Consider the following 15,190-nt stretch of genomic DNA (forward strand, 5'->3'; position numbering starts at 1 on the left):
GCTTGAAATTGAGCATTTGGTCCCTTACTGCTCCTGGAGCCAGAACGTGCCATCCAAGTGCAACGGGAAAACACCAGATCTCAGGAGAATGGAGAGAAGGAGACGTCCACAAGGCTGTTCAGCTCCTGGTGGAGGTTTTGTTGTTGAAGGAACTGTAGCACAGCTGAGCATTCAGCTCCTGTCTCACGTTTTGGACTACCAATGACTGTGCCCCTGGTGGGAAGGCTCTTTCCCAGACGACTTCCCTGGTTGGAGTGACTATTGATATTTTTTTTCATGTCAAATGTTTTTTTTCTTGTCTGTTTAGTACTTCCAGACCTCTGATGACTTTCACAGCAATGAAAGGTGGTTAAAAAGGGGCTGCCATGTTCTGATCCACACCTATGGTACTTTCCAGGGGACTGGTCTCACAAAGACTAAGTTATTCACGTTGGCCAGGTTATTTTTTTAGGCTGTGACCAAAGTGAATTGGTGTTTTTGTTCCAAGGTTCAATAATGAGGAATGGACTTGGAAGGAATGAGCATTACCATTGGCCCATTCACCAGAGCTGCTGCTGGTCTGAGGCAGAACCATTTTACTCTGAATCCCCAAAACCTGCAGCAACATGAAGACGTTGAGAAGCCCAAGAGCTCGTTAAGGGAATAGGAAAGGGAAAAAACAGGGACAAGCAAAGAGTGTAAATGGGACAAAAGAGACAAAGAGCAAGTGTGACATGGATAGAAAAACAAACTATGTCAACCTCTCCTCCAAGTATACAAGGGTATAGCTACAGAATTATTCAGCAGGATTCCAGTCCTTGAGATGAGAGAAAGAAACAAAAAAATATAAATGAACCATTGCTCATCTTACACTGAACAGAAAAAGAAGCTCAGGTGAGCAGAGCATAGCTCTGAACTAGGAAAATCCTGCCTGTCCTGCATCTTTGTAGCCAGAAACTCAGACCCATGTAATCCCACTGCTTTATCTTGGCAAGAAGAGGAGACGAGAATTATAAAACGCTAAGGGTGTGATCAACTCTAAACACAGCTTGATCTCTGAGAACTATCCAAAATTTGGTATTCACCACCATTTTTCCTTTATTATTGTTTTTTTTTTTCCTGTTACTCATGCAGAGACCCTGGCTTAGGGCTGAGATCCTCTGGCTTCCTGAGTTACTTCATAAATATGACTCAGCCTGACACTGAGCTCACCCAAAAGACCAGTTGCATGTATCAGCTGTTTGAGAGTAACTCCTTCAGAGGTGGTCAGCTCTGAAGCTGATCAGAGCTGACCACATCCAGTTTATTTGTCTTTCATCATAACAAATTATCAGAGAAGAACAGCACTGGTGGATGGAGATATTTTGTGGTCTGTGGCTGGAACAGATTCATGTTGCACACAAAGCAACATGGACAAAAGACATGTAGACCCTTAGAAATTCCCCTTGTCATGGCTTAAGCCTATGCTGAAGGCATGACTTGCTCCACAGGATGTGCTGAAGGTTCATACCAGCTGAGCTTCTTCCCATTTCTCTCGGTTTTCCTCTGATAAAAGGTTGCTGATGATCTGGACGAAGTTCTGGAGAAAGGAGACAAAATAAGACAAAGGAGGTAGTTAGCCACATGTATCCCACTCAAGGAAGGACATGAAGGTGCAGAAGGAACATGTGAGCATCACCTGTGCTCCACGAGCCTTCCCAAGGTCCTGTTCCCAAAGGCTCCCGAGTCATTTCACAGGCCTCTGCCGCCAGGGATGTTAACAGAAATTCAGGTTGCAGAAAAGCCTTTTTCCCAAGGACTTCACTTTAACTGCTATACCTGCTAAGGCACTGGACTGGGAAAATGTCTCTATTACTGAAGATTTTTAAGAGCAGATTAAACAGATGTCTACCAGGAACTGATTAAAAACAGATGATCTTGCCTTGTATAAATCACTTCTCATCCCATTTCCTACTATTTCATTTTTTTTTTCAGCATAGGGAATCATTGTCATTTCTTCTCTGTGGCTTGGAAAGAGAAGCAGTGGTGGATCAAGAGAGTGCTACGCATGGTAGTACTTTTTTTTGACCATGCAGCATGCAACGAGAAGGAAGGAGACAAGATATTTCAGGACCATTGATTTTTTTTTTTTCTTTTTTTTTTTCCCCTCTAGTTTTACCACCCTTTGCAGATCCTGTTGGGTCAGTTTAATGTTTCAAGTCATGTAGTGATGACCTATCCCAAGGGCATATCTTGTAACCACTCTGCATGCAGATGCTGAAAGTAAAATCCTAGGGTGAGAAGCACAGAGACATTTTCCCTCATCAATATCCAGCTACCCGATACCACAGGATCATCTTACCTGTAGTCATTAGGCTGTAATCCCTTGCAAAGAGTGCTCTCATATCAATTAGACTCCCCAGTAAGTGCTATCAAGTTGAAATAGTTCAGAGTGACTTTGGTTTTCAAGTTCTGACTCTATAAGCCGGGGAGAACCAACCTCAAAGGCAGGGTTTGTTAACATGCAGAGACACTTTGCTCACGTGGAAAATACTCCAGCTTTTCAGCAGCAGTGAATCAGCTCAAAAGGAAGTAATCAAATCCTTAGCCCTCAACCCAGCCTTGCCAGCCAGGATACACATCTCAGCTCACCTGAACATCCCCAGAAGTCGGGCTGTGATAAGCCCTACGGAAGATCTCTGTCATGTTCCTGAGTACATCAATGGTGGACAGCAAGTCCCCACTGTAGCTGGTCCCATCCTGGGAGATTTCCACAAGGTTTTGGATCACTTCTGACAGCCCGTCTACCATCAGCCCACGCTGAGCTTTGGAAAGATGTTCCCTGGTCTGAGGAGCAGAGGGAAACATGACAAACACGTCAGTGACAGTCAAAGCCCAGTTAATGAGCTCACTGAAGGAATGGCTGGGGGAAGCTTTGTGACCTTTCTTGTAATTCGGAGCACAGATTAGATGAACCTAACAATCTCTGCTGACCTGAAAGCCTGTGATATTTTTAAAATGATAGAAGAGCAAAATGTAATTTTTTGGTATGCCCACAAAGAAAAGGTTTTTTATATGTTCAGAAGAGTTATGCTACTACACAGACACTATTCTGCTGCAAACCTAAGGCCAGCTATTTTGCCCTAAAACCTTGTTTTCTTATAACCAGTCTGGACTATTTTGGGACAGACAGCACCTCTTCCTGAAAAGAAAAGGACAGTTCTCATAAAGGCAATGCCACTTTAAAGCAATCCATGGGAAGACCACCAAAAACAGGAAAATTAATCACAGTAACAATTGTAAAACTAATGAAAAATAAGTGGCTTATTTAAAAATGTTACAATCACAGTCATTCTTATGGATAATGTGATATGGAAGACCTGGTAGAACCTGGACTCTGTCAGGCTAAATATTAAAATAGCCAGTGGGGAACCATCCCTTGTCAATGGAGAGCCCATATATCACAAGCTAGGCAAACAACAGCAGTAACACAAAATCAGAGAAGAGCTGGTATCTCCCTTTCATGTAGAAATGTTGCTTTCCTTCTTTTTTGTCCTTCTAACAGTATAAGAAACATTTAGGGGGATAATAATCTCATCAGGTGTTGAAGTCTGTCTGCCTTACCAGCATCTGTATGTTCCTGTAATCAATAGAAACACACTTGACATAGGTTGGAGGCTCCCAGTAAGCTATCCCTTCTTCATCTAAAGTGCATCTTCGAAGGATCAGCCCTGGAAGAGGAAAGAAAAGAGCATGGGAGCGGAAGCAGTTGGATGAAAAGCCCAGCACCTTCATGGAGAACTGGTCAATGCTGGTAGCACCAAGGGCAGCAGGGGCATCTGCAGTGGTGGGGAGAGGTTCTGTGTATTTTGGGAGAGGTTCTGTGTATTTTGGGAGAGGTTCTGTGCATTTGGGAGACATTATGTGCAATTCCTCTCCTTCATTTCTTACTGAGGGGTAGGCCAATAAAAGAGATGCAAATGAAAACAAAACAGTTGGGACACAGCTGGCCAAGGTAAAAGAAAGTTTAATTTGCCCATCAAGGCAAGTTTCTCCCTGCTTCTGGAAGTCCCACGAGCCTCCCCAGGTGGCACGGTCTGGTACTTGCAGCTAAACCAGCCACACTGTCTTCTGCTGCCTACACAGTCTCAAAGAGCAAAAAATATCCAACAACACCATCTTTGCATCATCTGAGAATCTCTGAAAGCTGCCTGCAGTCCTCCCCCAGGCCTTTCCTCAGCGTCAGCTTGCAGTGGGTTGTGCAGTGGCAATCACATGCCTTCGCGATGCAGAGGAACAGGAGTACCGGCGAGGAGACAGCAAACAGGAATCACCTTGCCCAAGCAATTACACTGCCATTGGAGAGTGTTCAAGGACCAGGCATTGCTGGGTTCACAGTCCCATTGCTACTGATAAGTGGTTCAGTGTCCTATGGATATGGCCCTTCTTCTGGGCTAACATTTGGAATGACTCTAACCCTCCCAGAGTGCATGAATTGGAGAGGTCCAGGGTTTTCTCCATCCAACAACCTCACTCAAACAGAATAAAACCTTTATGTTCATTATGGACTCTGCTGCCCTATTTCTGATCCTGCCTGGGATTGAGAAACATCTATCAGAGGACAATCTCCACCACCAGAACATCTCCTGGAGCCTTCTTCTCTGCTTTCCACTCCCTGGGGAATGTGTATCTGCAACCACAACAGATAACGCCAGGATGCCCAGGCACTATCACTTCCCACCACCGTGGCCAGAGCACCTGAATAAAAGCAGAGAGTTACTCTGGTTCATAAACGGGAGTGGAAATCAGCTAAGTGTGGCTTGGCAATGCATTTCAGATTTTGTGCTTTTAGATACAAGCTTCTTCTATGGTCAGTGGGGATGGCCAAGACTAGGGGACTTGTGAATCCCAGCCTGCTTCTGCAGAGCTATCTGTAGCAATTGGATGTACATGCCATACCACAGCAGCCCTTGATAGTGAAGCTGGTCCAGGATTAGGCAGTGGTTGGATGGGAAACCACTTCAGAGTGTCTAACATGGATCAAGGGGTTGCTGTTAAATAGTTAGGAACTGCAGAAATCCAGAGAGAATTCACTTAGCCTTGAGCAAAGGGCAGATAACCCACTGATCATGCTTTCCTCCCACATCCACATTGTCCTCATCTTGGAGGCAAAGGATGAAGGATGAACTGTAGGTGGGCCATTTCCCCAGCCAAGGCATGCAGACATCCTTACCGGTGGCATTGCGAGGACACCGGACAGCTGCAGCGTCCCCCGCGGGCGTCTCCTTCCAAACCACAGAGGCAAGGCTTTCCTCGTCACAGATCTCATGGGGTTCTACAAGGCAGGAAAAACTCCATTAGTAAAGCCTCTTCCTTAGGAGGGATGTGGAAAAGGGGAAAGAGAGGAGCACGGCATGGAGGGAAGATCTTTGTGGGGTGAAAAATGTCAAAACCACTTTAAGCCCTCTGGGATTTGCTTTGTCTGTCTGCAAGCTCTGACCAGCCTGAGGATCAGCTCATTAATACACCTGTAACAACCCAGGAAAGTCCTCTTATGTGCCTGCCCTGCCTCAGAGGAAAGCTGCTCTTGCTACGTCCTGCTAAAGTTTTCTTCTCTCATTTCAAGGTGAGATGTCCAACTTTTGGGGCTGAACCTCAAGGCTTCAAACTCGATTCCTTCCACCCATCAGGGTCACCACACAGGTTTGGGGCTGGATGTGGTTCAAAAGAGGCTCTGCATAAATAAGTTGGACTAGGTGCAAAGGAAATAAACAAGTAGAAGAAAAAAAAATAAAAGAAGAATAAATAAAAGTGGATATATTCCCTGGGTGGGCTTCATTCAGGCACTCTGCTACCATTTTTTCCAAGGCTGCAGGAAGAACAAACAGGCTGGATTTGCATTAGCAGCTTCTTTCCAAACAGTGCTGCAGAGTCCAGGAGGACTGCAGAAATATGCAAAATATGTTTAGAGGCATTACAGAGAAAGCCCTTTGGAAAGAGAAGGCTTTTGGATGCTTTTCTGAGTAGAGGTGAGTTGGCTCCAGGGTCTGTGGGACCTGAGAAAATGCATCCATCACAGAAGGAGGTGTTCTGCTAAATGAAGGAAACGATGAGTAGGGTGCTGAAGCTATCTATCACTTCTGAGGGTTGGGAAAGGGAAAATTATATTTAATGGTTTCCAGTAACATATTTATTTACTGTGCATTTAAATCTACCAGTAAAGAGAAAGCTGAGAGCATGCCTGTGTCTGGCCAGGAGTGGCAGCTGCAAAGCCAAAGCCAAAGCCAAAGCCAAGGGCAACCAGCCGTGGAGCTGGGCAGCTGCCTGCTGAGCTCCCTTCCCATGTAGGAAAGCGCTGCCCGTGCCAAGGTCCAGTGATGCCAGCAGAGATGTGCCAAAGTTGCAGGGAAAACGTACATTTGATATAAAGCAATAGATGGGGGCCTGGAGTTGTCATGGTGCTTCCAATGGTGGAGATGACCTTGAAGGTCTCCTTTGATAAGGGTCATGTAGGTGTGATGGCATAGATCACCTTAGGGTCTGTGTCAGGAGCAACTCCCTGGGGATGGATGTACCTTGCAGATGCTCTGGAACAAGCCAGAGCTCCAAACTGGATGTGGGGAAGGCTCCAACCCAAGATTATGGGCACGGAAAGTCCTTCTGCTTTGAAGAACTCAGAGAGGACCCAACAAGCTGCCTACATATCACAGCTCCTGGAGTCAATCCCCAAGAATGTGCATCTCCAGCCCCAGCTGCATTTCAAATACAGATTCCTCCCTGGTGCATCCAGTAGACGCTGATAATGAACAAGTTATGCTCCCTGCTTGAAAACAGATGTTTCTTCCTGTTTTAAAATTCCCCTTTGAGTAATCACTATTATAATAAAATCCCAGAGGGCAAGCGGGATCCCTGCTGTGCTCTACACTTATGCAGAAATAGTCCCTGTGCCAACAGCTCACGACTTCAGTGGATAAGGCAGAAAATGGGCAGAAAAGTGGCAGTTTTATTTCCAACCATTTAGCAAGGAGCTGTAGGACAGTGAGATGAAGCCACCCAGTTGTGACCAGCACGTGGTCACCTACAGAGCCTGTTGTAGGGCAGGGAGCTGAATGCAAAACTCCTGGCCCGGTGGTTTGGCCGTGGTCAGATATTCTCCACTGGGAACTGTTGCCCACAGGAGGGTTTGGGACATGAGGTGGGAAGCTTCTAACACCCCCAGCGTGCAAAAGCATGTCTAAAAGCAGACAGGGAGCTCACATCTGACCTGCCCTTGCTCCTTCCCTGACCTCTAGAAGCTTTTCTGGCTTGCACCCCTGCAGTCTCCCTGGGGGCCGCTGAGGGATGCTGTGGATCAGAGATGTTCTTTAGAAGTACACTGATTGTCTGGCATTCTCTTACCAGTGAGTGCAGGAGCAATTCCAAAGCCAGGAGAGAATCATTTAATCCTTTTATTTATTATTTTATTTTATTTTTTCGTTTTCTTGATGTTGCTTCATAACAATATCCCTTTTGCCAGAGTAACCTATTTGCACCGGGAGATTTTAATAACTAACCCAATTAAGCTCAATTCTTCTGCTCAAATCAAATCATGCCGGCATTTGATACTTTCTCGAGAACGAATCGAGCGGGTTTATTTTTAGCTTCTGACGGCTCCCCGCCTTTTCCTCCCCCTGCAAATTAACAACTGCAGCAAGACCCTTCTGGTTTTGAGCCCTAGCGGGGCTCAGCGCCTTTTCCTTTTGAGTGTCGTGCAGGCATCGGCCCCTGCGGACACAGAAGAAAAGATTGGGCTTGTTCTGCCAGGGCCCCAGCTGGCACACGCTGAAGCTGAACTAAATCTGCATCGCTCTGTAGACACCACCAGACGACCTGGTGCTAAGCCTTTCCGTGGCGGAGGAGAGCTTTACGGCTGAGTTAGGAGAGACTCTCACCCGCCTCTGCTAATTGAGAGGCACAGCTTGTAAGGGGAGGTGATGTCTTTTATTACAGCGGAGCTGCGAGGAGTGAATGTGCTGTTATCTTCTGGCTAAACTGGGTAAAACTTTTGTGCTGAAGTGCTTTGGCTTTTATCTGTCTTCAGCAGTTTGCACGGGGCTCCGGGGGTCAGATGTCCTGACCATCACACATCCATCCCCAAAAGCTTCTGCACCTCTCATCACGAGGACAGCCAGGATGCCACCATGACAATCTCTGCCATTGCTCACCGAGTGGCTCCAACAATTAATTGCCCTCTCGGTCAAAAATCAGGGCCTGTTATGATCGATGCAGTCTGCCTGCCAACATCACACAGGCCATTGATTCCCTACCAGCAGTTTCACCAGCAGGGACGTCAACCCAGACTAAGAAAGAGAATAGAAATGGTGTGCCAGCCTGTTGTTTTACACTGCATGGAAGACAGATAGAAGCATTCCAACTTATAAGTTTTTCCTTCTGCTTATTTTTCTCATTAAAACCCAGATTTTTGTCTGTCCTGCAGCTCCCTTGTCCTCCATCAGGGCTTTTACACCCTTTTTCTGAACTGGATGCTGTTCCCATGGCTGTAGCTAGAGAAGGATGAGACTGAGCAAGGCTCTGATGGATCTGCACACATCTGTCTTTTTTAAAAACTGCCAGTGGCATGCGGGTCTCCCAGAGGCTAGGTAAAGGGTAGGAAACACTCTATCATCCTCCACACTCAAATATTTCATGGGCTTAAAACTCTGATATCAATTTTTGCTCTGGAAGTCTCTTTCACTCTTATGACTCCATGACAATAAAAAAATGAGAAATATGAAGTCTAGACCAGTGGGACTTATCAAACATCCACTGAAATCAGCATGGGCACACTGGCTTCAGCAAGAATTTTGTGCCTGGGTAATGAGTAGGGTCAAACGCGATCACAACTCCTTGTTGCATTCAGCTCCCTAACACAGGGCTCAGAACCCTTTTCCAAAATTCCTGTCCCCCCAGTGTGAAGGAGGGTACGAGGAGTCTAGGGTACGTACCAGGACACCTCCTGTCATTGCACTGCTTGTACTCTTCCTTGGGGCCCTGGCAAGACTCTCCACCGAAGAAGGGCCCGTAGCACACCCGGTCACGTCGTTGGGTCCCACCTCCACATGTGGTGGTGCAGCTGCCCCACACGCCCCAGGCTTGCCACTTCCCATCCACTGGAGACAAGAAAAGAGGAAAGAAACAGCCTGAAACATCCCCAATGTCATCTGCAATGGAAGGAGACAACTTCCCAAGGTGAGCGCTGGAAGGTAGGATGAGTAGAGAATGGCTTGGAGTGAAGGGAGGTCTTCTGCCTCAGATCCTTGTCTGATCCTCAACAGACATGGAATAAATGCATACTCTTTCCCATTAAGGCTGCCCTTTGATGAGTGAGGGGTGTTCTTGTGCTCCTCCTCAGTATCCTCCCCCAACAACACCAGCCCTGCTCAGGTTTGGGGCTCTGACAATGAATGCTTTCAGGGCCAACAGAGATTCAACCTGGTGGTCAGCCTCATCTACCAGCCAAAGTCCATAGTTGGTATTTGGTTGGGATGCACAATGTATGTGTGAAAATAAGCACAAAGGGATCAGCAGAACGCCTCCAGGTGAAAAAACAACAACAACAACAACAACAAACAAACAAACAAACAAAAAACCATAAAGAAACATCAAAGAACCCTCACTCCAGCCATTTCCATTGCACTATGGTTTCACGTACCTTGGAAAGAGCTATTGCAAGAGGCTAAGTAAAATGTTGTCTCATCTCCTGGTATCTTCTCCAAGCATCTTTACAGACTCAGTGAAAAGGCTACTTCTTTTGCATTAACAATGGCCTTTATCAAAGCACTATAAAAATGTTAATTAGCCCTCACTACAAGCCTGCAAGGTAGGAAAATGTTTTCCTCTGCTTCATCACAGACAAGAAACAACAACTCAGTGACAGAAATAGAGGAAGAACCTAAGTCTTCTGATTCATATTTGGGTTTTAATTAGGCATTAGCAATTATTCACCTCTGGTCAAATAATTCCTCTCCAGAGGGTAGGAGAGATCCGTCTCTTCTTCTCCAAGTAGTGGAAGGAAATTACCAAAGAAAAGGGCCAGCACCAACCTCTTGTGCTTTATTTGGTGACATCTTGGACGTCCACTCCTCAATCCTATGGGCTAACGGGGATGGAGCAACCAAGGAGAGCCAGGAAAAGGGCCAGGGAATGTATGGCAAAAAAAAATAATTGGTCCTGATTAATCTTGACAGCTTCTAGATATCTAAGCCTTGTTTTCAGGCAAGAATATTTTTCACAGCAGCTTACCCAATTAGTCAGAAAGACATGTTCTCCATGGATAATTACTCACCTGTCTGGGGTCTCCTGGAGCTTTTGCCAGCTATAGATTTTGGGTTCATGGTCTGTAAGTGTGATTCACAGCCTCCTTACTACTGCATCGTTGGTGGAAACTATGCAACTCTTCCCCAGGGGAAACTGGAGGGGGATTTATAAAAGCCTACCTGGGACTGAAGAGAAGGATGACCCAAGAAAGAGAGGAAAAGTCATTGTCCACTGACCTGGGCATTGGCGTAGGAAGCAGTCCCTGGTCTCCACCCAGTGTCCTTGGCATTCGGCTCCCCCGTAGGAGGGCCCATTGCACTCCCTCGTCCGCTGTTGGGTACCGTTGGAGCAGGAGGCTGAGCAGGAGCTCCAGCTCGACCACTCATTCCAGTTGCCGTCCACTGAGTGGCCCAAAGAAAGAAAACAAAGCGGAATGTGAAAATCGCTCCCTCTGGAAGGAGGCATGTACAAGAGTCTCTGGCCTGTGCCAGCAAGGGACCGAGGTAGGGGAGGACAAACCGGGGTCACAGGGAGTGTTAGAAGGACAGCATCATCAGGAAAAAGTTCAAACAAGAGTGGCAATGGCAATGTCTTGGGACCCTGTGCAACCTCCAGCTGTTATGTTATGTTCTTCCAGGATGCAAGCACCATAACACATTGATTTTTATGTTCATAGCAACGGAAAAGTTGAAATTATTGACATTACATATTCCAATATAAAATTCCAAACTATTAATATCGCCAGTGACAACGTAACCTTAAAATAGAGAGTGTGGATCATATTTTCACTGAAAATTTTGAAGGAATCCATCTGTTACCAGACGATCTTGGAGGTCTTTTCCGACCTTAATGATTCTACTATTTTATAATTCTATTTCCCATTTTGGTCAACCTACTTTGTTTAGAGAACCAATTTTTTTTTCACCATAACTAGTCCAAAGCAATACATGAGCCTGGTTCCTCAAGCACTCAAATGCTCTGTTTTGCAGAGGAAGCCCTTCAAGTACAAGCTCACATGACACTGTTATTGAGAGAAATTCACTCTGTCAGCCAGGAAATTCTCAGAACAAAGGTGTGCTCCAAGAGAAGACCACAAACAGAGTGCGTGTGTGTGGTCAATGCCCTTCTGTCACAGCTGAATTAACACTGACAGGCTTGATGTATCTCCACACAGCAACATCTCTGATAATTAAATAGGAAAGGGGGGGAAAAGAGAGGTTATGATAGGGACAGGTTTGGAAAGAAACATGAATGCATCTTATTAGTGTGGTGCAGTGTGAGGCATTCCCAAGTGTGGCACTCACACCCTAATTGGTCCCTGATCATCAGATCTATCACCCAGCCTGCTATTCCTGGAGCGCTTTTTCTCATTAGCAGCGGTCATCATGCTCTGTTTAGCTCTCATTAACTGTTAGCTCTCACTCAGAATAAAAACAACTGAATCAGAGGAAAGTCTGAATTCTGGCTTGCATCACGCTGCTGTAGATTGCAGCTCATTTTCTTTCACTTTGTTTATCAGACCAAGAAAAATATATGCAGCCTGGTCCCCTGTGTCATCTGCAAGGCCCCAAATAATCTCCATTGCAGTTGAGTGGCTCTTTGTCTTCAAGCATGGGAGAAAATATCAAAATATCCAAATGAGCAACTGTTAACTCAGATGGTATCACATGAGCTTGGAAGGTCTGAAAATAAGGCAGAAAGGTACTTCCAAAAAGTGCCCATTTTTGGTAATCCAAACTTGATGTTTTCATCATGCATAATTCAAATTATCATGTCCATGCTTATCAGCCCCAAGGAGGGGAAATACATGAGGTGGTGGCTGAGGGTTGGTTCTTCTCTGGAAGTGATCCCAAAGGCCACAGAGTAGGTCCTACCAGATGTAAATAAGTTCCTCTGATGGGACGAAGTGACAGTGATTAACCTTCCACAGTGGTCACTGATATTGGAAAGGTGACATTGCATTTCCCAAAGTAAATATTGCTTTTACAAAAAAAAAATAATACTTTTTCCATGCTATACGGTGTTGGTGGTGATTGGAATCCTACCACCACTGTGAGCTTCTGGAAATGGGAAAATGGAAAAAAGCTACATCCACAAATTGCTCATTCACTGGGAGAGAGTGAGCAGGGAATTTCCTTTGAGATGAGAGCTCATTTACTCCTGGACTGCAATTGTAAAAATATTTTTAAAATGGGGAAGAGGCCATGTGGCATCTCCAGCCACATACACTGATGTAAGGATGTCTCTTGGGCAAGATGCTGAGGGATCTCCATCATAAACCCATCAAAGACCATTGCCATACCACAAAATGAGTCTATCAAAGTTCCTTGGAGCCTGCTTTGTGCAGCCTGTGCAGACACTGCCGTTGTCTTCCCCCTGATTTCTTTTCCTCTGAAGGACTTGGGACTCAGCCGGCGATATCTGCTGCTCCGGAGGAACAAAAGCTCCGTTGTCCCTGAGCAAAGCGTTTTTATCGGCCGCAGTAATAAATCCTCTGAGCGGGGCGGGAAGGAGCGATACGGATGTCTGGCGTGTCGAGCACTGAGCAGCGCCCATTGTTGTGCTTCAATGAGTCCCCCAGCGCTGCACTCATTTGGCACAGCAAAGCCACTGATTGCCTTTGTGGCATTAATTAGAGCTGAAGTCTTTCTGTTGGGCTGCCTGTCTTTCCTCCCCCCCTCCCCATTTCATTTGAGACAGTGTATCCACATATTTATTTGCATTTAAATTAATTATGGCTCAACATTAACTCAGGATATGCTTTATTGCCCAAGCAATGCCAGGTCTGACTTCTTCAATTTGTCTTTTTTATGACAGAGCCAATTTGGTGCCTGGGATGTCCTTATTCTGAGGAGAGCCTTCTGGACGGCAGCCAGGAATCGAGGGATAGTTACTTGGGGTGAAAACCAGGCGGAAAATGCCAGGAGGTTTCTCACAAATGTTTTCACAAAGTTCTCATCACTCCCACAGTCCCTCTCCTCCTCCGGGGACATCATAATTTCTCATAATGATTCTCATTAAACCTGAAAAGTGTCAGTTGACATTATCCTGGGAGAGGGGAGGCATGCTGGGGAGCTCTCTTGTGTTCTGATTGCGTCCACCAGGAAACCCCCAGCTAAATTAACAGAGGCTCTGTGGTAAACCCAGGGCCTCTCTGGTTCAGGGGAAGGAAACCACAGGAGCACAATTGGATTTCCAGTGAGCAGAAACCATTTTGTCTTGAGGTTTGTTTCTGGTGTCTCAAAGAGAAAATCAGAGAGAGGCATTAGAAAGTAAAATCTAGGTGATGGGAAAAAGTTCCTAGAAGTATGAAAAATATGTCAGGGAACTCTCTCAGAGGTCTCTTAGTTCATCTTGCTGCCCATGGCAGGTTCCAGTACAGAAAGAACTTCCACAGACAGTGAAATTCAAGCAGGCATGCAACTAGTGGCAAAAGCACTCACTCCTGCACAACAAACCCAGGTGGGCACCATGGTTTTGAACTATCCATTGGGGATAATAAATGAAAAATATGAGATGTTCATGGAAATATTAGCGATAACTGAGCCAGTCCAGATCCATCCCATGTAACGTGTCCTTAGTAAGTTACTACACAGGGCAAATTCGAACCTAAAATAGCTGAATATCCCCAGAAGGTGGCTCTTGGTTGCTCCTCTGATGTCTCCTTTCCTTATAGATGATCCTTTATGGAACAGATCAGTCCGTGTGATCCTTCAGCCAGGACTGACAGCTACAGAGCTCTTTGTTGACCCACCTGTGGGCATCTTTGGGGGCCAGGAGACCTGCCGGAGGGAAAGCCTCGAATCTCTAACTGCCTTACCTGGGCAAAGTGCGATGTTGCAGAATTTTGTTTGCTTCTCCGGGCCCTCGCAGGGGTTCCCACCAAACTGTGGGGGCTTGCACGTGCGGGTCCGGTCCCTGTACCCTCTCCCACAAGTGGAAGAGCACAGGCTCCACGGAGACCACTCGTCCCAGGTGCCATGCACTGCAACCAAAGCAGAAGAAGTAAGTTTCCTTTCCAGAGGAAATCACTTCTGGAGAAGTGATTGAGCCCACTGAACACAGCATCGTACCCCCTTCCCCGCCCTCCTGAATTAGCAACCTGAGAGAAGCTGTTGTGGGAAGGCCAAGAACAAACCAGCCTGAAATCTGCAAGAGGAACATGGTGTAATTTTTTTGTGATTTTGTATTGACAACAAGTATCTTTTACTTTCCATCCCACTTGAAATAAATTGAAATGCACTTTTAATTCAACACGTTTTTCAGCATGTTGAGCCAAGGGAAAGGGCATTTTTTTGGAGGAAAAGATGCAATTAGCTAGAGAGGAACAACAACAACAAACAGAAAAATCACCCTTTGGAAAGCAGCATTGCCATCATTTTCTCACTTGTCACTATTTTTTCCCTTGCTCAACGTTTTTTCTTATTGAATCTTCAAAGGCTACAGCATTTTCAAGCTCTCAGAAAAGCTGTAGCCTGTTTCATAATTGCTATCATATGCAGTGATACTGCAGGGACAAAGCTCAGGAGGCTTGGAGGAGCAGGATAGAAATGGGATGTGCAGCAATGCTCCAACACTGCTCAGGCCATCACCGACAACTCCAAGAATTAGACTTCTAAAGCCTGCTAATCTATATTAACATAATCTTCTCCAAGATAATCTAATCTAATCTGGCCAGTTTATTTATGGAAGGTTCGTCACTGTAATCTCTGGAGGCCAAATGTTACAAGGATGTACTGATCTCTCTTAAGGGACTGCAGGATTTCACCCTTCCAGCTTTATCTGGAGAAGCTAACACAAAATCTATAATGCTTCAGAAAAGAAATAAAAATGCAGTCATGCAGTCACTTTTCCAGTCCTCTATTGGTTGTTAACTGATCCACCAGCCTCAGGAAGGGGGAGTTTAAACCTAATGTTTTGTGATTGTCATCAGGCA

General features: G+C 45.7%; 1 protein-coding gene across 2 annotated transcripts in view; it reads right to left on the reverse strand.

The window, feature by feature from the left end:
* The window catches only part of ADGRB1 (adhesion G protein-coupled receptor B1), a 255,147-nt gene that overhangs the window by 115,497 nt on the left and 124,460 nt on the right, over positions 1-15,190 (reverse strand). For both annotated transcript variants that reach the window (XM_072034260.1, XM_072034261.1), the window contains exons 6-12: positions 14,075-14,239; positions 10,491-10,655; positions 8,943-9,107; positions 5,192-5,293; positions 3,583-3,689; positions 2,611-2,805; positions 1,490-1,558 (exon numbers count right to left, since the gene is read on the reverse strand). In XM_072034260.1, the coding sequence (XP_071890361.1) occupies positions 1,490-1,558; positions 2,611-2,805; positions 3,583-3,689; positions 5,192-5,293; positions 8,943-9,107; positions 10,491-10,655; positions 14,075-14,239 (968 nt within the window). The remainder of the gene's footprint in view (positions 1-1,489; positions 1,559-2,610; positions 2,806-3,582; positions 3,690-5,191; positions 5,294-8,942; positions 9,108-10,490; positions 10,656-14,074; positions 14,240-15,190) is intronic.

This window comes from Anas platyrhynchos, chromosome 2 (genome assembly GCF_047663525.1).
Source record: "Anas platyrhynchos isolate ZD024472 breed Pekin duck chromosome 2, IASCAAS_PekinDuck_T2T, whole genome shotgun sequence".
NCBI lineage: Eukaryota > Metazoa > Chordata > Aves > Anseriformes > Anatidae > Anas > Anas platyrhynchos.